This window comes from Catharus ustulatus, chromosome 2, assembly GCF_009819885.2.
Source record: "Catharus ustulatus isolate bCatUst1 chromosome 2, bCatUst1.pri.v2, whole genome shotgun sequence".
Classification (NCBI taxonomy): Eukaryota; Metazoa; Chordata; class Aves; order Passeriformes; family Turdidae; genus Catharus; species Catharus ustulatus.
The window spans coordinates 49,418,387-49,442,464 of NC_046222.1; the positions used below are offsets into that span (position 1 = coordinate 49,418,387).

At 42.5% G+C, this 24,078-nt stretch overlaps 1 protein-coding gene across 6 annotated transcripts in view; it reads right to left on the reverse strand.

Moving 5' to 3' along the window:
* Positions 1-389: 389 nt before the first annotated feature.
* SPATA13 (spermatogenesis associated 13) overlaps positions 390-24,078 on the reverse strand; it is a 74,399-nt gene continuing 50,710 nt past the window's right edge. For 5 of the 6 annotated variants that reach the window (XM_033052678.2, XM_033052677.2, XM_033052681.1 and 2 more), the window contains 9 exons: positions 18,326-18,462; positions 17,570-17,749; positions 16,336-16,521; positions 12,640-12,819; positions 11,766-11,998; positions 9,261-9,390; positions 8,327-8,699; positions 4,489-4,563; positions 390-3,284 (listed from right to left, as the gene is read on the reverse strand). In XM_033052678.2, the coding sequence (XP_032908569.1) occupies positions 3,103-3,284; positions 4,489-4,563; positions 8,327-8,699; positions 9,261-9,390; positions 11,766-11,998; positions 12,640-12,819; positions 16,336-16,521; positions 17,570-17,749; positions 18,326-18,462 (1,676 nt within the window). In that variant the 3' untranslated portion in view covers positions 390-3,102. Of the gene's footprint in view, positions 3,285-4,488; positions 4,564-8,326; positions 8,700-9,260; positions 9,391-11,765; positions 11,999-12,639; positions 12,820-16,335; positions 16,522-17,569; positions 17,750-18,325; positions 18,463-20,816; positions 20,987-24,078 lie in introns of those variants that run through there. The other variant, XM_033052683.1, reaches the window with a different exon arrangement.

The following is a 24,078-nucleotide window of genomic DNA, read 5'->3' on the forward strand; positions in this document are numbered from 1 at the left end:
TAACTCAGTGGGAACACATTTGAGGACAATTATATTTTACTGCATCTCATGCAAAAAGTCTGAGGTTATCTGCACAGCAGGTCATCAGGCAGGCTCTGGCTGGGCTTTATCTAAATGAGGCACAAATGTTCTTAGTACTTGCTCTAGAATTTTTTATAGTAACTTAAAGCATGCAAGTGGAAAAGAACAGATGTTGCTGTTGCCATCACAGCTTTCTGATTATATATATATATATATATATAAAATAAGTTTTGTCACCAGAAGAAGAATTGCTAGAATTCAAACTTCCACATTTTAGCTGCAACTTCTTCCCACAGACTCTGAAGTGAAGCTAACTCCCAAGTAAATATTTGTCTTAATTGCTGAATAATAAAATGGTGTGTTTTCATTTCACTGTAATTTGTTTAAAAGACTATGGCATAGTATAAATTTGGCCTGTCTTACTATATTTGAACTTAAATCTGTTGCAAGGTCACGTTGCAAAGAAATACAACCATGTCTATTCGAAGGGTACTATATGTAAAACTGTCCTGAGTAATCTGCACCATATTTTTTTTTAGCTCTTTGAAATTCACTTTTTGAGAAAAAAACCTGCTGCATTCAAAACCATATGCAAAGATTTCTGTTCATTTTTTGGGTTAAGGCACCAGCACTAATACATGGGAAGAGCCTTCATGGGCACTGACATGTTAAAAGAAAGATCCCCAAGCCTTTTTTTTCTAGCACCCCACAAAACCAAGTGCAGGAAGGAAGCAGGTTTCAGCAAAGAAACATATGTAAGTGTGGATCTCATAATATCTTCAGGTCCAGCTGGCAAAGTTTCTGGGTGAGCACCGCAATCCAATTTCAGCCTTTTTTTTCACTTAGAACAAGTATTTCAAAATGTGATTATGAAAAACATCATCTTCACTCACACCGTACATCCATCTTGTTGGTTTACGGGCCTGAACACAGCAAGTACCCACAAAAATGGGTATGTTAAGAAACACAAAAGGCTTACTCATTTGAGGGGAAGGGGATGCATCCAGGCCTGCATTTGGAAGTCTGCTCCTTGTGTTTAAGTTGAGCATTCAGAATTACCTGTTTAAAAAAATCTGAGCAGCAATGGCTGGCTTAAACATCAAGAGAAATATACAAGCAGCTTTTCCCACTGACTTCCCCATGCATTTTCTTTCAGCTGGATCATTACAGATGTCAGTGTGCACTTCCAGCTCTTAACTAGTTTAGGTCATCTCCCATTGCTATGGGAAAGCACAAGCAATGAAGTTCACTATGCAGGGCACAATTTGGCTGAGCATAGCACACTTTGCCTTACTGCTGAGCTATATACACAAGGCATTTGAAATGTCAAAAGATGTAATTTAAAATTAAAACCACAAACCTGGGCTTTGCAGAAGTGGCCACAAAGTTATGAAATCACAAAACCTAGTTACTAGTGGGCTTCACAACACTGATGATAAATAAAAATATGGAGGTAACAATAGTAGTAGGAACAAATACATCCTTAAAAGAAGGTTTTTTTACATTGTTGTTAAAATGCCTAGTGTTTAGCCCCTTGTTTGTTTCTCATATATTACAGATCCATGACAAAGTTTGTGCCCATTGTCAAAGAATATCCTTGGATCTATCCTAATCATCAGGTAATGCCCCTAATCAGCAGCACAGGATAAAGTATTGTGAAGACATTCATAGCAAATCAGTTCTGAAACATACTGAGTCTTTATTTCCTTCCATATACCCAGCAGTCTTGTCATCCTTGATGAGAGCAAGCAAGCAGAAATTATCAGTGCTACAAACATCAGGATCGTCTTTCTTCGGGTGGTTTTTAAAAAGTTCTTCTCCCAGATCAGCTTCATTCCACAGATGAATTGAAGTAATGCAAATCATGGATTGCATATGCTGGTCAGAGCTGACCTTAATCAAGTCAGATTCTTCCCCTTCTAGTGGGGACTGATGACATGAAGACAAAAATCCATCTCTGGTCCACACAATTTCTTTATCCCTTCCAGCAAGGATTTCTCTTTCTTTTTGAAGAAGTTATTGGTCAAAACCCATTGTCAACTGACTGTGTACAAGAAGCATGGATCCAGACCGCTTCAATATATTTACATTACTATTTATTAATTTTCTAAGTCCAGTTATATGAATAAAAAGCATGAGACCTATGTAACACAGCCAGCAGTCACCATGTACTGTCTCAACTCTAATTTTGTACATTCACATTATCTCTGTGCGAAAATAAAAATGTATTTTTTACACAGAGAAATAAGCATATTGGAAATACAAAGGAGAGTCTTCCAGGTGAAGAAATGTGTGAAAAAGCAATACAAAAGCTCTACACTGAAGAGCAAACATGCAATATATTGCTCTGACTGAAATTAATCAATCTGAGATGCCCTGGGCTCCTCTTGTTTCCACTTGTGTGCAATAAATGCACATATCTTTACAGTCCATTTCATACTCTGTTCATGTTTCTATAGGACAGAATAAAATTTCCCTGTTCCAATCTGGAACATGGTAAGGCCTTGTGGGATGTTCTCCTGCCATTTGGCAATGTAATAGAAAAAAAGACAGGAAGGATTAGGGTCCACTATATTCTGCAATAGCTGGTTAATCACATGGGATATCTGCACCTGATTTTAATGGGTGGTCTGTGCTCAGTGCTCCAGAAGGAAGGAGAAAATTCTCCTTGCTGACACATCCTGAACAAAAAATCCCTCCCTATCCAAAATTTGGCCATCAATATAAGGTTAAGAAAAATGAAATGTTACAATGACCTGCATGATTCCATTACTACTTCAAACATAACCAAGAAACAGAGGTCGAATACTGCTGTTCCTGACTAACAGCAAGTTGTCTTTGTCAGAAGAGAGACTGCTCTTCATCAGCAATGCTGACACTTGGCAACATGGACTTCAGAGCAGCCTTGACAAACTTCTTTCTTATCCAAGTCAAAGGCTGCATTCCTGGCTCAAGGGAACCCAAGGTTCTGCCTCCGAAACGGGAGATTCGCTGAGCTCAAGTAAGCTTGACTGTATCTCCAAGGTCCTCCTCTGGAGTGAGTCTCCCTCTGTGCTGATGTCCTTCCAGGTCCTTGGCCCCTCACTTTTTAAAGGGAGTGAGTTTGTTGAAGGTATGCCAGAAGAGGGACGGCTTCCTCTTGGGCTCTGCCAGGGCAAAGACCTGCTGCTGCGGGATGCTGGTAGGCACGGTGATGTGTCGCTGGTGAAGGGGATGCAGGGTTTGGTGTGGAGGAGGCATGGGACACCCATTATAGCTCACACCTGCAGAAGAACAGTTGGACAAAGCACTGAGTCAGCCAGGGATATTTAAGCACAGAGCCAGGGGACATGGTCAATTTTGCCATGATCTTGAATGGCAGAACTACTAAGGGTCACTTTTTCAGATGCTTGACTTTTTAATTGCTGCACTGATTTGGGTTAAGAAGACAGCAGTACCAGTAAAAATAATATTAACAGAATTACCAAAAACAAGCAGCAGTTTCACACAGTTGGACTATATTGTTTGCATAAGTAAATACTGGTATTTCAAAGGAATGACTCCAAACAGCAGATACTAGTACTTCAGTCCACTCTCAGAATAAGACTGGTTAAAATACTGCTACCAACAAAAATGTTGCTTCTTCCATTTGAAATATATTTTTCTGGGTTAATGTTGTTAAGACTTTGAGCTTTGCACATTCAGAACAGAATCTCCTAATCACAAACTTAAGCCACTTCCCTGAAAATTCAGACAGTTTCTAGGGGTATCTATTGCTTGATAAAGAGAAAATGCTTTAAGAATATTAATCCCAGGGAACAGAAGACAATCTAACATCAACTCCTTCACTCCCAAACTTGGACTTAAATCTTGTTCCCCTTCTCTCTCAGCACACTAAAGATTTACCCGAGTTTGACTTTCAAATGGACAAAATCTGTTCTGATTTGTTTCTGTTGTGATTATTTTCTGAGAGAGGAAATGAATAAAAAAGCCATTTCCACATAAAGAAGCTTCTGGTCCATCCTTCCTTCCAGAGGAATCCCAGAAGAAGTCATTTTGACTGTTATTGCAAATAATATAACAATGTGACTTGCAAAAAGAATTTTAGGACATTTTAAAGAAGAATTGGTAAAGAAGAACAAGCTCTTTGAGTAAAAGCAAAGGAAGGAATTGTAACACTCATCTCTAATTTAACCTGTGCATCCAATTCCTCACAACCTTGCCTTACCTTTTGAGTTTTTTTCTCTAATATACAGAATACTGACTTGTCTGTTTGAAGAAGCTCAAGGAGCTGACAGATTTAGTAGTTTACAGAGATACTGGAATTTAATATTAAAATACAGATTCATGGCAATTATTGAGCTCCATGTAAACCACAAAAAATGTTTTTAAAAGACTGAAGAACTCAGCCACAGTCAGACTGTGCTATCTTCTAACGAGAAGAACAATGGAACACAGTAAGAAGGTAACACAATTCTGAACACCCACCTTTCATTTTTCCTTGCCTTGACTTACGGGCATTCTGCATGGCTTGTTTCTTCTGGTTTTCTGAGATTTCCATACCTACATCAAAGTGTAAATTAGGACACTAGTACAAAATTACCGTATCTAATACCTGATTACATTAAATGAAAACAAATAAGTAAACTGTGTCCTAAACAATTTTTAGTAAATCTTAGTAGCAATACACCTGAAGCTTTTAGAAGTATGTTTTATACTGTCACATGAATTTAAAGAGGGTTTTCCACTGGGATAATGATAGACAAGTCCAGATAACAAGAGATGTAAAAAAAAAAAAAGTAAATTAACATTTCTGAAATCTACAAGTCATCAAGTGATAGATCACAAATGCAGAATCCCTTTATTTTTCACTCGCTCTGAGCTAACCTGGGTAACAAACTGGAGTCACTGCTGTTTCGGTAGCATAAATTTTGGTATCTTTCCCTTCACTCAGAGGAGAGTATCACAAAATCTGGCAGGTGCTGAAGAAGGCTATGATGGGGTTTTGGCTGCATCATTCTGGGGCTGGATCCCTCACTTGGGTTTCTCATGTGCCTGCTGACATACTTGTGTGACTTACATGAAGCACATGGGTACTCCTATGCTATTTACTGTCGTGTGACAGGTGTATGGCTGAGCTGTGGTGAGTAGAGATGACAGACATCTGCTAGAAGGTGGCACCAGAGACTGGTGCTGTCTGGAGCCCGGGTAGAGGCATTCCAGTTTCCTCGCCCTGTGCACAACACAGCTGAGATACATGGAAATGTCACATTTGCACAACGTGACAACAGGGTGCACATGCTGTTTCATTTCATGCTGTGCATAAGGCTGCACTCATTTCATACATATGCACAGAGAGAGCACAGAAGTTGTGGCTCAAAGCCAGAATGAAATGTCTGCTTTGGTTCCATTTTGCATCTTCCCTCACTTCTCTATACTTGTAAAACTCCCTTTGTTTTTCCTCCTGAACTTATGAAGAAGTTATTACAAATCAGCCTCTTAACTTAAAACATCCATAATTTCTGGGTAGCAGAAGTTTTGTTTTATTTTATTCTGCAGGGTGGTTCTTTTTTTTTTCTTTTTTTTTCCTTTATAGAAACAAGGAAACAGATTTTAGAAAACGAAAGCAATTTCATCAAGAGAGATCACTCCACTTTCTTAGGGTTACTATTAGTGGTTTGGAGAAGGATTTTCTGGCTGTGGCCTTTTCTCTCATATATTCATAAAAGCTAAGAAAAGCTAGATATGGTTTGGGAGACAATGACTCACACCAAAGTGTCTTTGAAAATAGAAGTAAAATGCCATTTGCAGTTTTGAATTGAAAGTGTATTATTTGTTCTCTGAGTGGTCAGATTAGAGGCTTTGTGTATAGTCCAGCAAGATAGCTTACACAATCAACAAGATAAATTTAAACCTGAGGTTGAGAATAGTGGTGTTTTTCCACTGGTTTTGGTTAAAGGAAATATTCAATTATACCAAAAAAAAGAAGAAATTTTAGAAAAGAAACAGTCTTCTGGTTAATGGAGAAAACATTCATGCCACTGTGACTCATAAGACCAATGGACATTAGGTATTACAACTCAACTATCTTTCCTCTGGTTCATCATACCTGTCCCAAAACAGGAACATCAGAATAGTGAGTTCGAACACTTGAAAAGCAACTTTACAGAAGGTTGAATGTTACACGGGTAGAAAAGAATGCATGTGCCTATGGGCCATTATCAAACATACAGTTTCTCTTCTAACTGGTTTGGGTTTTTTCCCCCCACTACATTGCACTGTGCCTGAAGACCTTATGAAATTCTTGCACTGAGCAACCATGAGAATTTGTGACCCAGCCCCAAAATAAGGGTTAGTGCTATTATGACAAATCTCACTGCCAGTACCACTAGCTTTGAATGGTTAGTCTTTTGAATATCATATGTTGATTTTCATGAGGTCCCAGCAGAAGAAATAGTTTGCAGTTTCCTCATGCTTGGGGATTTCTGCAGCAGTGTCACTTAGGAGGAATGGTAACACCAAGACAGACCTGTGGCTGCCCAGGGCAGAACCTCAAGCACTTCCTGAGAAATAGCATTTAACTTGCTCAACATACTTTCCCAGCGCTCCATGAAGTAACCACCCAGGAGGCAGTGCAGAGCTCAAGAATGCTTCTTCTTAGAAAGGATGGAAATGGAAGTGTTCATTTGTTCACTTTTTATCTTCTTTATCTCAGTCCTGCTCACAAAAGTGCAGGAGCTGTGATTTACTCAGTAGCATCCTTCTTTCTTCTTGCCACTGTATTATGGTTCTCATTGTACACTGGACTGGAGTTGTTCTGTAACTTTGTTGTAAGAGGGGCTCTGTGGACAATTATGATCCAATCCTCAGCTCTATTACCCTCTGCTCACCTTCACCCTTTTGCACTATTTTCGAGTTCTGTTTAGGTGAATTAGGGAAAGAAGCTTCCTCCCATCCCCATGAGCACAAGGTGACAGAGCAAGCTCCACACAGAGCAAGGCATGCAAGTCATCAGTATTGTCCCACAAACACCGACTGTAATGTCACATTCAGTGTGACATTCAGCACTGGAGAAGAGTCAGGTTTGCATAGTCTGAGAGAAGTTTAGCTGTGGCTCCTTCACTGTTTACTCTAAACTCAAGAAGACTGGGATTAATTGCAACAGTTGGTGCAATGTAGAAGGATTAAAACTGATTTTTAAATTGAGAATGAATTGGCAAACTTTGAAGAATTTTCTTCTGCTTATGGACTATCTAAAATACATATGGAAGGGGCCTTATTTTCATCATACTTATAGCAGTATCAAATGAGAGAAAGCCACTAAGATCAAAAGGGTTACATTTGTAATGTAAGGGTTATTCCTGTCTTCCTACTATTCTAATTAAGTGTTTTACATGAACATGACTTGGCATCTTGTTTAAGTTTTAATAATTTCTGAATTGTATCATCCACTTCACTGCACTTCCAGTGTTAACCAGATGTCAATCCAAAGCCTTAGTCTCAAGAGTGTTGCAAAGGAGAAGTTCTCATGCAGCTGACATACACAGATGCACTAATACGACTTTTCAGAAATACTAAAAAGAGTTTTCATTTTTAATTAGTGTTGCTGCTCTCTTTTTATATGTTTTGTGAATAGAATTTTCCTGGAGCTTTTGTCACTGATCTTAAAGGAAGTATGAAACTATGGAAAACCAAAAAAGCAACCCTAACTATACATTGACACAGAAGACACACTGACCTTAGAGTGCCCCACAGGCTGAAGGTCTAAAACTGGTCCTAGGATTTACTACCTTTTTTCCTGCTCACTCAAGGTTTGGCTTCATTTCTCTGTGCCAGTGCCAGAGCACTTACTGCCCCAGTGGTGCTGTTGCTGGGTCTGTAGTTAATGACACCATACAACTGCATGGGCCTCCTGGACACGGGAGGTGCTACTATATGACACAGACACTATAAATCTACAATTACTGCTGCTTGGCTTTGTAAAAAAAGTGTCCTTTATAAATAGATATTTTTGACCAATTGTTCCTGCAAAAGTGCTAGGATTTTAGATGGATTTTTATTATTGGTTGGTCTTTGTGAATTGCATCTTGTTGTATCTCATCTCTCATTCTGCTCCATAATGCAACAGAATCATATGAGTGACACTACCTGCCATGGACCTTTGGCCCACAGTGACAGGGCAAACACACCTGAATAGGCTTCACTTACACAGCTAAACATCGTGTCAGGGACACCAGCTCAAGAAGACAGAGTGCATGTCTGTACAAAACAAAGAACTGCAAAAGCAAGTTTGTTTTAACCACTGTTCAGAAATTGTTCTGCTCACCCATTTCTTTGTCTTCTCGAACTCGTCTCCTTTCACTTTCACATGCCTCCATCCATCTCTTTTTATCCTCCTGTTTTTTTGCACAGAACAAATGAATCTCTTCTGTTGTTCTGTTTATTATCTTAAAAGCATTCTTGACATTGATGTTAAAATCTTTGTCTTTGCCATCTTCGGTGTCCACAATTTCCATCTCGTCCATGTCAATACGATCCTTGTAGTACAAGATGTCCCTTCTCAGCAAGTCCTTCTTACAGAAGACAAGCTGATGATCAAAAAGGAAGAAAGTCCTCTGCTGGCTTTTGCCTTGTTTTGATATTTTGGTCAGTTCTCCAGAGTGGATCAGCTCTGAGCTCCTGGCTAGCACATCTGGTCCCTAGGAAGGCAGATATAGAGATACAGAGATATGTAGTAAGTAAATAATATTTTAAGATCTCACTGTGTGTCTACCCAATCTCACTATGCAATCAAGTCATAAGTTCACTCACTTTTCTTGTATTTTTATTATTAGATTTGAAATGTCACACAATGTAAATAATATCATAGAGGTAAATTCAATCAATGTGGTTCTGCCCTACTTTATTTCTGCATAAACAGAAGGAAAGATTTAAGTCAATGGAACAGGCTCCTGTTCTGACAGAACTACCAAGATTCCAAATGAGATTCAACAGGCCTAGCATTTTTAAAAGCTCCATTTTTTCATCTCATCTCAAAGGCAAGTGTCCATGTTAATACATGCTGCTCTCCCTGAACTATAAACAAGGTTAATCAGTAACAGAAACATTGCAAATGAAGCAACTGGACTTTTAACTGAGCAACGACCACTTGAAAAGTAGACACCATAAACAACCACCTAGGCAGAAAGGCATACCCTGCAGGGGACATCAAGTATTGTACACAGTACCTTTGCCCAGGAAAGGCACAGGCTGACACTCACCTCCCAGTCTACGATAGAGACTTGCCAACGTGCAATCTTGTCTATGCTTTCTAGTCTCCGTTTTCGCTCGTTGATGAGGCATGCCACGTTCTTCATGGCCTCATATGCAGCTTTTATGTTGCTATAATCACTGGGAAATGTAAGTACATTTCAAGGATCACTTATACAATGGACATGATGCAATCACAAACCATGGAAATGATGCAACCACAGTGCCTGCAGTATTAGCCCACATTATCCACTTATCCCTCTACTAAGGTACTTAAATAAGAGAAACCTAATTCCCACTATTCCAAACCCCACACAGCAGCCTGTACAATTCAGTGCTGCTGTACTGCTGGGCTCATCCAGGAGCAAATTATTAGACTGGTGGAAGGATGCAGAAGAGGTAGATTAATGAACCGCAACACTGTGTCTACTGAAAACAATGGTAGAATGCTCACTGACCTCAGTGATAGCTGTATTTCACCAAAGATCTGTGTTTTTAAGCAAGATTTTAGTGGGATTTTTTGGGAAAGGCGTTCCTTTAATCATATTTAACAGTTGTATTTTCTCCTTCTTGTTCCCAATGACTGGGTCAATGAACATAAATGGAGAATGCTAGGTGGACAGGAAAATAAACCAAAAGCAACCCCACACAGGGTGAGAGAGGAACTTAAGAACAGGAGCACCAGAGAGAATAATTAAAGGAGACAATATGAAGAAAGCATCCCATTTCCACAGGACAAATGTGTTAGAGCCATGATGGCCATCTTTCTCTTCCTGCTTTGGGATTAATGTAATCAACTCAGGCCAATCCTCCTGTCCTCCTTCCAATGCCCTGCTCCCCTCCTTCTTTCCTGAGCTGCCAACATGCTTATGAATCTCCCCAAGCTTGAAGGCAGGCTTTTTTTCTCCTCTGAATAGCATCCATCACTCCTTCACCTTCTTCAAATGGAGTCTCTCACAAAAGAGGAGGGAAGAGACATATTTCTTGCCTAAGGAGTCCCAGAAGAGGAGCTGTTTTTCCTCCTTTATCAGAAGGCCTCTTGCAGAAAAGGGAGTCAAAGGAGAAAACAGCATGAACCAGAAATAAATCCTGCTAAGGGGTTAGCACTGCTGTCCTTTTTATCTGTTTCTGTCTCAGCTCCAATTTTCATTGGCTGCTGCTGATGGATGTACTTTCCTTCTTAATGTGTGCATTCTCTCCTCTCTTTATTTATATCTGTGGAAACTCTATTCTGTCACACTGAATACAGAAAGTGAGACTAACAATAACAGGATCCTACTATGGTCAGAGAGAGGTCCCACAGGGTGACCACATGATATCCATACTGCTACACTTGCCCTTCCTTATCTCAGTTCCTTTTTTCTCTGTTGGCATTTATTACACACTTGCTACACAACTTGTGGCCTTCACAGTAGGCTTTGCATATTGGAACTTCAAGTTTTTACAGAAACAAAATGCAACCAAAGCCCCCCAGCTGGCTGGAGCTTTCCCAAGGCTCCATGTGTAGGTCTGCCTGTTTGTGAGCATCTCTGAACAGTGGGTGCCTCTCTGTGCTTGAAGGCACTTGTGGATCCTGTGCCACACAAGAGGAAAACAGGTACTATGGGTGGAAGGTGGCAGGACCTCGCTGTCACTTTATCTGCACGTTTAATAGCTCACAGAATAATCTTTCTAAAATTAGCAGCAGTGAAAGAGAAAGTCTTTCTAGTAATTGTTATTGCAACACTTCCCAGGTAGTCACAGAACTGAATAGAGGCATTTCACCTCTAAACTTCAGTACTTCACACACCTCGTATTTTGCCCCTGGAAAAAATCCAGTGGTCTCCAAGGGGAGTTTTCTCAAGGTTAAAGTACTGACTTTGACCAAGGAAGCATTGCCTCAGGCTTCATGTGGACTTTGAGCACAGGGGTCACAATGGAATATTTTCTTGCAATTATACAAGATAAAAAGACAGACACTTATAGATAAAATCTTAATTTAGTCAAAGATGTAATCAGCGCAGGGGTATACCAGAAATGTTAATAATCTGCAATTTCAATTTTTATTTATGCCAGCTGGAAATCTAATATCTAGATTTTACTGCAAACTAAGGTAATGTTAATTACTAAGTTTCTAAAACAAATTACCTCAGGTTGTATTTTTTTTCCAAGGCACCCACAACTTTTATGGGCCTTCCCCTCTTCTTTGGATTTCCCTCTCCTTGATTTTTTTGGCCCACTGGCCTTTTTTTCACTCTAAATTACACATCCCTCTCTGCATCTTATTTAAATACCATCTCCTTTTCCTTCTCCCTCTTTGACTTAGTCCTCATTGCGTCTTGCATCCTCTCAGTCCCCTGCTGCATTTTCAGATACTGTTTTTGTGACTGACTGTGATGGTTCCAAGACGCCCTGTTTATAGTGGTCCATGGCAGTTTTATTCCTGATCTCAAAAGCTTCAATGTTGTGTCACCCAGAAAACTTGATTAATTAGGTGTTAACGGCTGTTATAGAATTTGTTATTTTAGTCCTCTCACCTGTGCTCCTGAGTGGTGTATTTGAGCAACTCTGCAAGCTGCAGAGGATATTTGCAGATTTTCTGAACAGGCGTGAGAAGAAAACCATCAATAGCAATGTCAATCATCTGCTGCAGCAAGCGACAGGCCTCAAAGAAGTGGCGGTATTTGCCCTGCTTCATCAGTTTGGAGAGCTCAATGCAGGCACTGGGATGATTGTTGCAATACTCTGAATAAATAGCAAAGCCTTCTTGCTATTTAAAAAAAAAAATTTTACAACTTTAGTAAAGTATTTGTCTATAAAGGAGAAAAGCTATTTTTGTGACATCTATTATATGTAATTAGATTAAGTAATCCATTTTTTCTATATTGCTTCTAGTCTGATCAGCCTTGAAACTATGCAGAAATCTACTTTGTAGCTGTCCTCAAACTACGTACCCTTCTTTGTCAGAACACAGAAATAAAGGTTTTTTCTTGAGTTAGGACAATCAAACCCACTTTAAGAAGTATTTTTCTTTGGGGAAGACAGCTATAGGCTTTGCACATCTCTATCAAGAACTCCCAGCCTATTTCCCCACTACCTACCTTCCTTAATATCTTTATGAAGTTTTTGCATGCTGAATATGAGGTCACTGCAAGTAATCCATCTCATCTGTGATCATTACAGTTTTGACAAGGCAACTTACAATTGTTTATAAAATGACATAATTACTAAAGATGAGGAGAAATCTAAAACAAATATTTAATTAATTGCAAGTTACTTTACATTCTAAAATGCTGACAGTTTTGTATGTAAGAAGCACTTGTTAGTAAAATCCCCCCCTAATATGGTAACTTGGCTTTTTATTATGATATTTTGCTAATTTCATAAATAAAATCAACTTTTTCAACCTACGTGTTGAAGAAAACATGACCCTATTTCACTTAGATGAGGTTCCTCTTTGTTGTACTGTTTCTCAAGATCCTTCAGAAACTTCCTTTGGAACTTGTAAATATCTTCAATATTTCCAAAAATGGTGCTTAACTGAGCGGTGGTGAACATTCCTGTATGTTTGCGACACTGCCGAATGTAACCCTGAAATGAAATAAAAGCACTCCTTAGGCTCAGGATGTGAGGCAGTCCTACCCTGAACAAAATCATTTGAGCTGGCAAGACCCCTGAGGTCTCCAGGCAAGGGAGTGGTTTCCCAGCCACACACACATAAAAGCACAAGTTCAGATCTGAGCCTGAGATGTTCACATGTCGATTCCTGGGGTCCTGTCTTGGGGTACCCCAAATGAACCAGGGAACCTCCCGAGTGCAAAGGCCACTCACATCTCCCTGTTAGGAATACATTGCAGGGACTGACCTCCAGGAACAGCTGCTGTGCTCACAGTGTCACAGCAGTTGTGGCACCAGGGCTCAGAGAGTGCAAAGGTTAACTGATGTGATAGGGGCTATCTGCCAGGCTCCTCGATTTGGCTGCTGTCAGGCAGCTTTGGGAGCTCCTGCAAACAGTGTTGGGAGCAAACAGCTGAAATAGCCTTGCAGTTGCTCTGGTGAGGTTTACCAGGAAGCAACACTGACTGTTGCTGGCACTGTTAGGAATATTCCTGTCTCCTCCACAGCCATCTGCTCTGAGAGCTGCGCAGTGGCTATGCTGCAAGCCAGCTACCGCATTTCCTACTGCACAACAAGGAGAGCTAATTCCTGTGCAGCTCCTGTAATGTGGTCTGCAGACACTTCTTGAATGTAGAACATGTTTTATGGCTATACTCTAGCTTCATGATCCTGGCCAGCCTGAGTGATTCATTCTAGGGCTGAGCTTGCAAATTTGGGTTACTATCTGTGTAGCTTTTCTGGCTTAGTCTTACTTGAGTGTATTTTCAGCCTTATGTTTTACTTGCACCACCCTACAGATTGACTCTGAGGACAGCAGACTATCTCTACCTCACATCTTGAGCATGGCCCATTGCTTGCTTCTCTTCTTGGGAAATGTGTGCTTGCTCTCTTGTACTAAACTCAGAGGCTTGCCAGATATTAAAAAACAGGTAGAGGATATATGTATTAGAGAAAATCAATTACAGTAGTTTCACGAATACAAGCCGCACGGATTATAAGCCGCACCCCCGGTGCCTCGACAATGTTGCTGTCTTTGTCAATAGATAAGCCGCACCCCGAATATTAGCCGCACTTTCGTTCGTCGCGAGAATCCGTGCGCAGCTTTCACAAACTGGCCAATTAGTAACAGGATCGCGGCATAGCGGGCTTTACTGGCTCGGGGCGGGGCCAGGCAGGCTCGGCCCGCTCATGGTTGCCGACGGGGCCGGCCGGGTGGTGCTGCAGCCGCCGCCGGGCTCACTGGCCCCCCTCTCCCGTCAGCACCGCCCCGCCGCTGCGTTTACGTACTCGCCCTGCCGGCGGGCCAGCCACTGCCGCCGCTGGCAGGCATGCCGGCCGCGTCGCCGCTGCGTTGTTTACGTAGTCGCCCTGCCGGCGGGCCAGGCACTGCCGCCGCTGGCAGGCATGCCAGCCGCGTCGCCGCTGCGTTGTTCACGTACTCGCCCTGCCGGTGGGCCAGGCACTGCCGCCGCTGGCAGGCATGCCGGCCGCGTCGCCGCTGCGTTGTTTACGTAGTCGCCCTGCCGGCGGGCCAGGCACTGCCGCCGCTGGCAGGCATGCCGGTCGCGTCGCCGCTGCGTTGTTTACGTAGTCGCCCTGCCGGCGGGCCAGGCACTGCCGCCGCTGGCAGGCATGCCGGCCGCGTCGCCGCTGCGTTGTTTACGTAGTCGCCCTGCCGGCGGGCCAGGCACTGCCGCCGCTGGCAGGCATGCCGGCCGCGTCGCCGCTGCGTTGTTTACGTAGTCGCCCTGCCGGCGGGCCAGGCACTGCCGCCGCTGGCAGGCATGCCGGCCGCGTCGCCGCTGCGTTGTTTACGTAGTCGCCCTGCCGGCGGGCCAGGCACTGCCGCCGCTGGCAGGCATGCCGGCCGCGTCGCCGCTGCGTTGTTTACGTACTCGCCCGCCGGCGGGCCAGGCACTGCCGCCGCTGCCAGGCTCGCCGGCCGCCCCCTCCCGTCTGCACCGCCGCCGCGTTTCCTCGCCCTGACCGGCACTGCAGGCCCCCGCACCGCCGGGCTCCCCTACGCTGCTGGCCCCGATTCTGCTGGGCTTCCCCCGCTGCCAGGCAGCCCCACCCACCGGCCTTCCTGCTTCTGCCATGCTCCCCTGCACTGCTAGCCCCAGTTCTCCCCGGCTCCCGCGCCCTGCTGGCCCGGGCTCTGCCGCCCCCCTGCCCCGCCCTGCTGGCTCAGGCTCTGCCGCCCGCCCCCCACACTGCTGGCCCCGCCTCTGCCAGGCTTTCCCACCTCAGCCGGGGCCGGCCGGGCTCCAGCTTGGCTTGGGGCTGCCGCGGGCTCTCACTTCCGTGTTGGCAGCTTTTAGAATTTTGTTAATGTATTAGCCGCCCCGGAATATTGGCCGCACTTCCGGGTTTCCACCAAAATTTTGGTCAAATTGGTGCGGCTTGTATTCGTGAAATTACTGTAATTAATATATGCCTAATTCTTAACAGGTCAGTAAAATATGAGTATCATGTCCTAGAACTCAGCTAACCATGGCAGCAGCATAGCAGAGCATACAAATTCTTCCCTGATCTTTAATGCACACAATCAATTTTACCAGCTTAAGTAAATAATGAACATAAATGACAAAATTTACATTTAATGTTTTAAAATTAGCCAGTTAGTAACCAATTTTTGTCCCTTCTCTCCCTTTTTTCTCTCTTCAAGGCCTGATCTAAAAATAAAAATAAATCAAAACCTACTGCTGCCTTGTCTACTTTGCTGTGAATGAAATAATGTAATGGTAAGTGGTGGATGAAAGGATGGCAGCATGACAAATACAAGGACAGACCTAGCAAACTAAGGCTAACAAAGAATATTTTTGTAGGTTGCTTAGCACCATTCCAGATGCAAACCACAGACAAGTCAAATACAGGTCAAATGCATCACAACTCATGTCAGAAGAGGCAAACTTCAGTGAAAAATATTAAGAAGCTTCTTGCCCAAGTGTAAGCCTTCAACAAATACTGAGAAAAAAAGCAGAAAACCACCCCCATTTTATGATTCAAACCAGCAAGGTAGATCTAAAATGCACTTAGATTTCTTCATAACTCCTAAGTATCCAGTAAAAAGTTCCTCACTTGAGGAAACAGGGAAAAAAAACATTTAGCAAATACTCTTTCCAAGTTACTTCCACAAAGTTTTGTCACTTAACTGTAAATTATTTTACTACAGTTACTCAAAGTTTTCTATACAGGGGCAAAAAACCTCTAAATAAACTAGATTTCCTTCTCTCATTTATTATGGAAATAGCAGTCAGAGAGGCACTTTTTTGCTGTCAAAAATGGAAGTTTTTTAAAAGAAAGGAAGCAATGGCTCATGGCAGTCATCAGAGAGGAAAGCCGTAAGAGGAAACGAAAAATCTGACTGACAGCATCAGAAGAGCAATTGGGAATATTTTGATGTGAGAAACCACCGTGGTTTTCAACTTATATGGAATGACTTGCTCTCATTAGGTCAGCAGAATGTCCTCAGGTTAAAACACGTACCTCACAGATGTCCTTGAGATGCTTGATATAGACTCGTTCTGTTTTCATAATTTCCTGTATAACGTTGGTTCTCATCTGATCCCTGTTTTCAGCTATTTTCTGGCGATGCTTGCTAATATCTGAATCTTGCTCTTCGTCCTGGATATTACTACCATTTTCTGGCACTTCTTCCTGATTAACTCGCAGCTGCAGCCAGAACAAACAAAGCAATTAGAGTGAAGCAGATAGTTTTACGAACTGTGGTAAAACCGTTACAAACTTCTCATATCTAAAAGAAGAGTGGATACAGACATGTTTTCATTCATATCTTACAGAGAGGGCTTCACAACAGGATTTATCTCATTGTACTCATATATACTCATGTATATTCAAATGTTGAGATTTCTGTCTGGTTAAATACATGACTTTCTTGTCACAGTATTTGAGAGAGACCATGTTGTACTGTCCATGTACTTTTCAGGTTAAGCTTATTTCTGACTCTTACTAATAGTTAATGTGTTTGGCCAAGTTAACATAGGGGTAAAAATTACAAAAGTAGGCAATCAACCACTTTTAAATAGTTTCCCTGTGCCCCATCTCTATGATGTAGATAGCAGCACCTCCTTTTTTGACTTCTGTCTGATTGCCCATGTTGTCTAGAGATCTAGGAAGCGGAAAGGGAGGAACCACCTGCTGCACTTTGTGTATGTAGTACTTCATACAGTGTGGCCCAAGTTTCACTACAGGTTCTCAAAACGTAGTTTAAATTATTTTCTAAAACATATTTCAGTTTTTTACCATCTGAGAATTACAGTGTCATTAATCTGGGTGAGTTCTGACTGCAGAGTTCAGACTGTGAACCAGATTTCTACACAATGTCATTGATGATAAATTAAACCCTATTTTACCAAGAAATCCCTGCAGCACAGCTCTCCCCAGTCCTTACAAGAACAGTTGTGTCCTCTCTGACTTTCTGGTTGAGCTTTTTGCTCTTGCAATCTCTGCTTGAGAAATTCCTTTGGTTACAAAGGGATCAAATGAAGAAGACAGAGTGAAAGTTGTTAGAGGAGCAAAGGGATCTTAGGGCGTCATTCTCTACTGCTTTTTCCCTTGTGAACTCCTCAAGGGTTACACCACTGATGTTCAGCTATAAACATGCTGAGGATCAGGTATGAAATGTAATGCTATGACAACTGTTGCACTCAGCTAGGAATCTTGCAACGGTGCAAAAGCAAGAAGCAGAAGAGTTACTCACCCTGACAAAGCTAGCTGGAAACCAGGCTTCCTTGTCCTCATTCCTTCCCCACCACCAGTCTTTGTTGGAAGCTTCCAGAACTCTAATGACATCTCCAGCTTTGAAGCCCAGCTCTTGATCATCCATAGTGACGTGGTCCCAGAGAGCCTCTGCATAGACGATGGTGCCATCACTTATCAGCTACGACAGGAAGCAAATGAGATTGTGGAGAACAGAAGATAAACTACGAAGTGTTTATAAACTACAAAGAGATCAACATAGCTCACTAGATTGCCTATTATTACTCCTGTTGCAGGATAAAACTAAAATTTCAGATTTTCAGAAATCTATGCATATACTCATTAGTGAAAACAATTAGAATCCTGCCCCAGAGCAGTTACATAGGGTGACAGTTCAGTCTGTGATGATTTAAAATGCAGAGGTAAAATTAAACCTCCTCAAACTGTCCCCTTTCCCCCACTCCCTTCCAATAGTGGAGGAAACACTAGCAGAGGTTATAGAAGGAATCACAATTTACTGAAAAACTGCAATAACCATAACAATGCTAGTAAAAGAGTGTCCAAAAGAAAGTTTTACCCATAAAAAGGTATTCACCACTGATCAAACAAACATGCCTCGCAAAGAAAGTAGCTACTGCCATTTGAGTTTCTTATAATTATGAAATGTCAGACTGTGGAAAACATCTCTCTGCATTTCCCATCCCTGTCCTGCCATCCCTGTCCCATCATTCCAGCAAGGCAAAGCCCCGGACATTACCTCATTAATTGCTAGCTGTTCCCCTCCAGGCTGCAGGTACCTGGGAGCAGCTTGGCACAGCTCCTCGTAGCTGTAATCTTCCTCACTGCCATTGTCATCTACTAAGGCTGAAGATTCAGTCCCACCATCTGCAGCAACTAAAACAAAAGTGCAACAGCTGTTTGCTTCATCATTTTTATGATTCAAAGAAAGACAACAATGCAAGAGGAATTGCTGAGAAATTGCCTTTGTTGTCATGAATAAAACAATAACAGCAGAAGTGGAGGACAGCAGGGCTCTCAGGAAAACTACCTTTCCGTCATTAAATACATTTTACTCTTCTTTAGAATTTTCTCATTTAGCAGCTGATAAAACGGAGAAACTTTTGTATACAAAAAAACCCAGATCTAAAACAACTCCTTACTTATTTTTTACCAGAGGAAACCATAAATGACCTCTATCAGAAGGAAGCCCCTGATGCCATTTCCCAGGCAGCAGATGAGAGAGCCCCAGCAGCCCCCAGTAGTCAGTGGAGACACTGTCATGCCCAGGCCAGGTGCCCTCACACTGTCACATCCCCTACAGGGACATAGGATCCCAGAGGTTCCCTGGGAGCAGCGGACAGCCTATGCACAGCCCCAGCTCTGTGCTGGCTGCTGCCACCTCTCCCATGCATGAGGAGGCTCTGGCAGCAGCAAGGCTCAAGGAGACGGGGAGTCCAGACTGGACACGGTAGAATGGCTCTACAAAAAACCTGTTCTTATTGTCCCAAATCACAATTTCTTGGTTTGACAACTGTACATTTTCAGACCAAAGAGGCAGCTTTGTATAGAAAGAGAGGTCAGGACTAAATTGAGCTTTGTCTTTATTATAAGTCAGGAGAAACACTGTTACTGTATAAACTGTAAAACTCATTTGGGGTACATCCCTGGGTGACAAATCCTTTTGGCAATCACCTCTCCACTGGCAGAGGAAGAGGACTGGGGGCTGCCCTCAGGAACAAGTCTGACTGACCCCCTCTGCTCAGTGCTGGACCCTGTCCAACTGGGTTTGCCTTTGAAAGCTGCCTGTAATATTCAAACCACCCAGGATCAAGAAGCATTCATGACCAGTGGCCCCGAGCTTGAGTGCACTCTCTGGTTGTTAATTTATTCCTAAAGATTTATTCTTATGGCAAGTCCAAGCTGTGAACTAGAGACTCTGAAGATCACACAATGCTCAAAAACATATTAAAAAGCTAAAAGTCAAATTCAGGATAGGTTGCTAGCACTGAACTTCTTTGCTAAAGGCTGGTGTGTGCCAGCTAAGTTGCCACACAGTCAACAGAGCAGCTCTTACTCCTGAGTGCCTGGGAAGGAACATTTAACCAGAATTATTGAACCTGCCAATTCCAACAAGCAGCAAGGCTGAGCAGCAGGATCCTGACACTGATTCTCTACTCTGCTTCAGACCTGATACTGCTGCCTGTCTGCTGAGCTTTGGGCTCTGGATGGGTCAGAGTTGCAAAGAGATGACTTGGCTTTACTCCACGCACCTACTATCACCAGGCACTCTGCTGCCATCTGCTATTTACCTTATAGGGAGAAATATTCAACCCCCTCCTCAGGGCACACATACCATCACCAGCATCTTCACTCATCTGAGCATTACTTTGCCAGAGAGATCAAAGCAGATCATCACATAGATTCACTAAAAAACCTGCAAGATTTTTCTTTCAATTAAAAATGGAAAAAGATGGCATAGTCTTGATACAAAAGAACACGGCTATTTAACCATTCTGTTCTACTCCCTAGCGTTTTAAATATATATTCTCATTAACAGTATAATCTGCCTAATCAGGAAGGATGCAGAACCCCTATTTTAAAAAATCAAGATTTTTTTCCCTACAAACTCATTAATCTGAGCACTGACAAACTTTTAAAATACATCTTGAGAAACTTACTGAAAACACTGTATTTTAAAAATCTGCAAATAAATATTTCATTAAATCAATTTTTGTTTTATAAAGCAACATCCAAAACATTAATCCCAGTGATCCTTTATACACTTCTACTGTACTATCCATAGTGCCTGTGGGGTTGTTCCAAGTGATAATGGCACATCAAAATAATCTAATTCATTTGACTCCAGACAAAAAATAACTACAATTTTAGGACAGCAAGCTATTTGTTACTCTGTACCAAATCAACAAGCTTACTAGGGTAGAATCAAGTAAAATCTTGCATTCTGCATCTCTTCCTCTATTGTATAGAGACAGAAAAAGCACTTCTGTGTGCACACACAGAGGGAGGGGTGTGCTTTCCCGGTTGCACCAGTGGGATGCAAAAAACTTAAAAGAGAGCCTGGGATTGATGCAAATCTCCCAGCAGCTTTTCACCAATACTGCAGGTTCCCATGGATGACACAGAGTAAGTGTCATCAGAGTCAGGCCCCCTGGCTGCCACTGTTTCCCAGTTCAATCCAAAAACACTGCAAAAAAAAGCAAGAGCGAGCATGTTCTACTCACACATACCCATCTGAAGGCTTTCCAGACTGCAGAAATGTGCCATTGCCCCCCTGGCTACCATGCTGCCGTCAGACCTCTAACAGGTGACGATGCTCAGTCCTGCAGGGCTGGTGCAGGATCACAGGAGGCTCTGAGCTGCCCAGAGCTCGGAGAACAGGCTGTCAGCTGCCTTCAGCTCCGGCGGTACCTCCGAGGCCGAGCCCGGCTGGGAAGTGCCAGCAGTGCGCTCAGGCGCTCAGCCGAGCTCCCGGCTCTCTGACATCATGGGGTGCCCTTAGGGAGGAAGTTCCAGAAAAGAAACAAAAACCTGGCTGCTTGGCCCTGGCCGCGCTGCGCCTGCAGCCGCCCAGACCGCTCCCGCAGAGCCTGAACATCGAGAACACAGTAAGCCAGGGAGTGCATTTGTTTTTCATTAGAGCAGCTAAATGCGATTTCAATCTACATTCAAATGACTGCAATCCAGAGGGAGAGACGATTTGGATGGGAGCTGGGAGTTCCTTGTATTACAACACTCTTCAGAGTATCGGTCTTTGTCATACTATACCAGTTAAAATTCCAGTAGAAGTAAACAATTAAGGTATTTTTTGCACAATTTCTCTTGCTTCACGGGCAAACGCTGTATCATTTTTTAGGGCACAAGCAGCACAAGCATTAAGGATGCAGCAGACTGCTCCTAAGAAAACAGGGGAGGAGGCAGACATTTTCTCCCTGAAACGACAAACTTAATTCAGCTGCTCTATGAAATAGGGAATGAAGCAGGGAAGCACTCAAACCATCCACCTTTCTCTGGGTCTGACCCAGCCAGAGCACAGCCTCGTTCATTCACCATTTCATCTCCTCCTGCAGTGAAGCTGGATCAGTCTGTGTACTGGAAGCAAAGGCAGAAGCTGTACCCATCAGGAGAGTGCAAAGCCTGCTGCAACCTATGTCTGTACACAGCACTACACCTACAGTTCAGAAAGCCCCAAAAACTTACTGGCTTCTTCTTTACCTGAAAACTGTTGCTCAGCTGAGCCTGTCCTGCAACTAGGGACTGCCTCCTCCAGGGATGTGTTCACAAAACCCTGGAGGCATTTCTACACACAGCAACTTCTCAACACCCACTAAAATCACATGGTTTTCCCCAGCACTGCCTCAGACAGAGAAGGAAAGGCCAAACATTGCCCTAGAATATTAATGCCATCTTCCAGCAAAAATCCTATTTGTGCTGTGCTGCACAGGAGATTGACAGAAATTATCTTCTGAATCTCTCAAAGTTCCCTATTATTTCTTGCTGCAAGGACTCCAGTTGGATAGCACAATAAAAACAAGGTACTATATAAGATGTTCATGCACAGCATTTTTCACGGCATAAACCATTTTAAAAAAGCAAGCTGGCAAACAGAAGTGACACTGATGGCACTTCAGTGCTGATGATCCTGGGACTTGCAAGTGAAAATTTCACACTTTTAATCAGCCAGAGCACAAGCTTTTTGCTATGTCAAGCCCCTGCCCACTGGGGAAAACCAGTTCAACTGCCAAAGGAAAACCAGATCAAATTCCATACAGCTCTTTTATAAGACACTTTAAAAACAACCTCTGAAAAACCTGAAACTTCGATCTGATTTTTGCAGAAAGGAACAGACTGTGTGCTTTTGCCCAATGACTAACCCAATGCCACTGTGGGATGCTGCTCAGATGGAGGGGGGTGTGCTCTCCCTCTCCACATGGGCACATCTGGCAAACTGAACCACCACGTAAGTACTCATTTGGGGTGATGTGGTAGTGGCTTCGTTTCCTTGTAGATCAGCCAAGGATAGAGGAGGCACAGGCTGTCCTTTGTAGTGGCAGTCCACAGTGACCTTGTCCAAATGCATGCTGAGTTGGCTTAGCCACTGCACAGGGCATTCTGAAAAGACTGTGGGTAGCACTTACTAAAACACTAAAAACTAGTTTATCCACCTCAAGAAAATTCAGTTCTAGAAACACTCTGGTATCATAGAACCCTCCATCCTGGGGCAGACCACAGGTCACCCCCAACCATTTCTCTGACAGCAGCCAATAGCAACTGCCCAGGGAGGAACATAAAAATAGATGAGGCATGTGATGGCATTTTTCTTGATGTACTTTTCTAAAATCCAGTTATCTGCAGATCAGTCAGATCTCTCCTGGGGCAGAAATTGTATCTTTGTGTTTAATGAACTGTAAATGTAATGTAAATGTCTGTTAAGATTGCAATATCTCTTCCAATGGCAATATCCAGTTCAAAGTCCATCCTTCTGTAAGCACATCAGGCTCTTTTCCTCCTCCACACGCATTACCTAGGTTTTATCAACACCTGATGCCAGTGCAGTGCCTCATGTCTACTTTTACTACTGTGAATAATTCAGCACACCAGCAAGAATTACCACTTCACTTTATACCTCCCTACCCACATCATTTGTACAAGACACTGAACATCTGATTCCATTAATGAGCTTTCTCTTTAAGAAAACCAACCAGTCTCCTGAGTCATTCCTGAGTTGTGCTCCACACAGGCCAAATTCTAGTCCCACAGAAAAACATGCAAAAAAAAATAGTTTTTAAGATGCTTATAAAAATTTCTCTGCAGGGACAAATAGGCAACCTGTTTAATATAATTGAAAACATGCAATCCTTCAAGCACAAGAGTAGCAATGTAAGTCGCAAGGGCAGTTTCCCTTGTGTTGTCTGATTCTTACTCTTTTTCCTACAGATGATGATTCGCTGTCTTGTAACACCTGTTTTTCTAAAAATTTACATCTTCATTTTTATCTACCATTGTTATAAGAAGCGTGTAACATATTAGGTTTTAGCAAGTAACTAAAATAAAATACCATAGGTTTTCAGTGCTTGGGTTTAGAATTACTTTTTATAATAAAGGGCTTTTGTCCTATCAAATTTCACTGGGCATGAGCAAACAAAAAACTCTCACATGTTCAAAGACAAGGAAGTGCCTTGTGATTTAAGAGAAGAAAGGAAAGAGATCAGTATGTGTGACATTAGTCACTTTAATATTTTCTTCTGGAGCTACTTAACAGATCTTTGCAACTGCTTTCAAAATGTGAAGTCCATGATATTCCCCACTTGCCTTCAGAGTTTTGATTTCAGAAACTTTTCCTGCTCCACTTCTGTGTTTATTGTAAAGTCTCATAAAAGTCACATCCAACATAATCAAGGTTGCTTTGGTTTCATTGTCCTGAAAAGTGGCAGAAATCTTGGTTTGTGTACTTGTCATACTGATACTTATGTTTAGGAGACCAGTTATGCG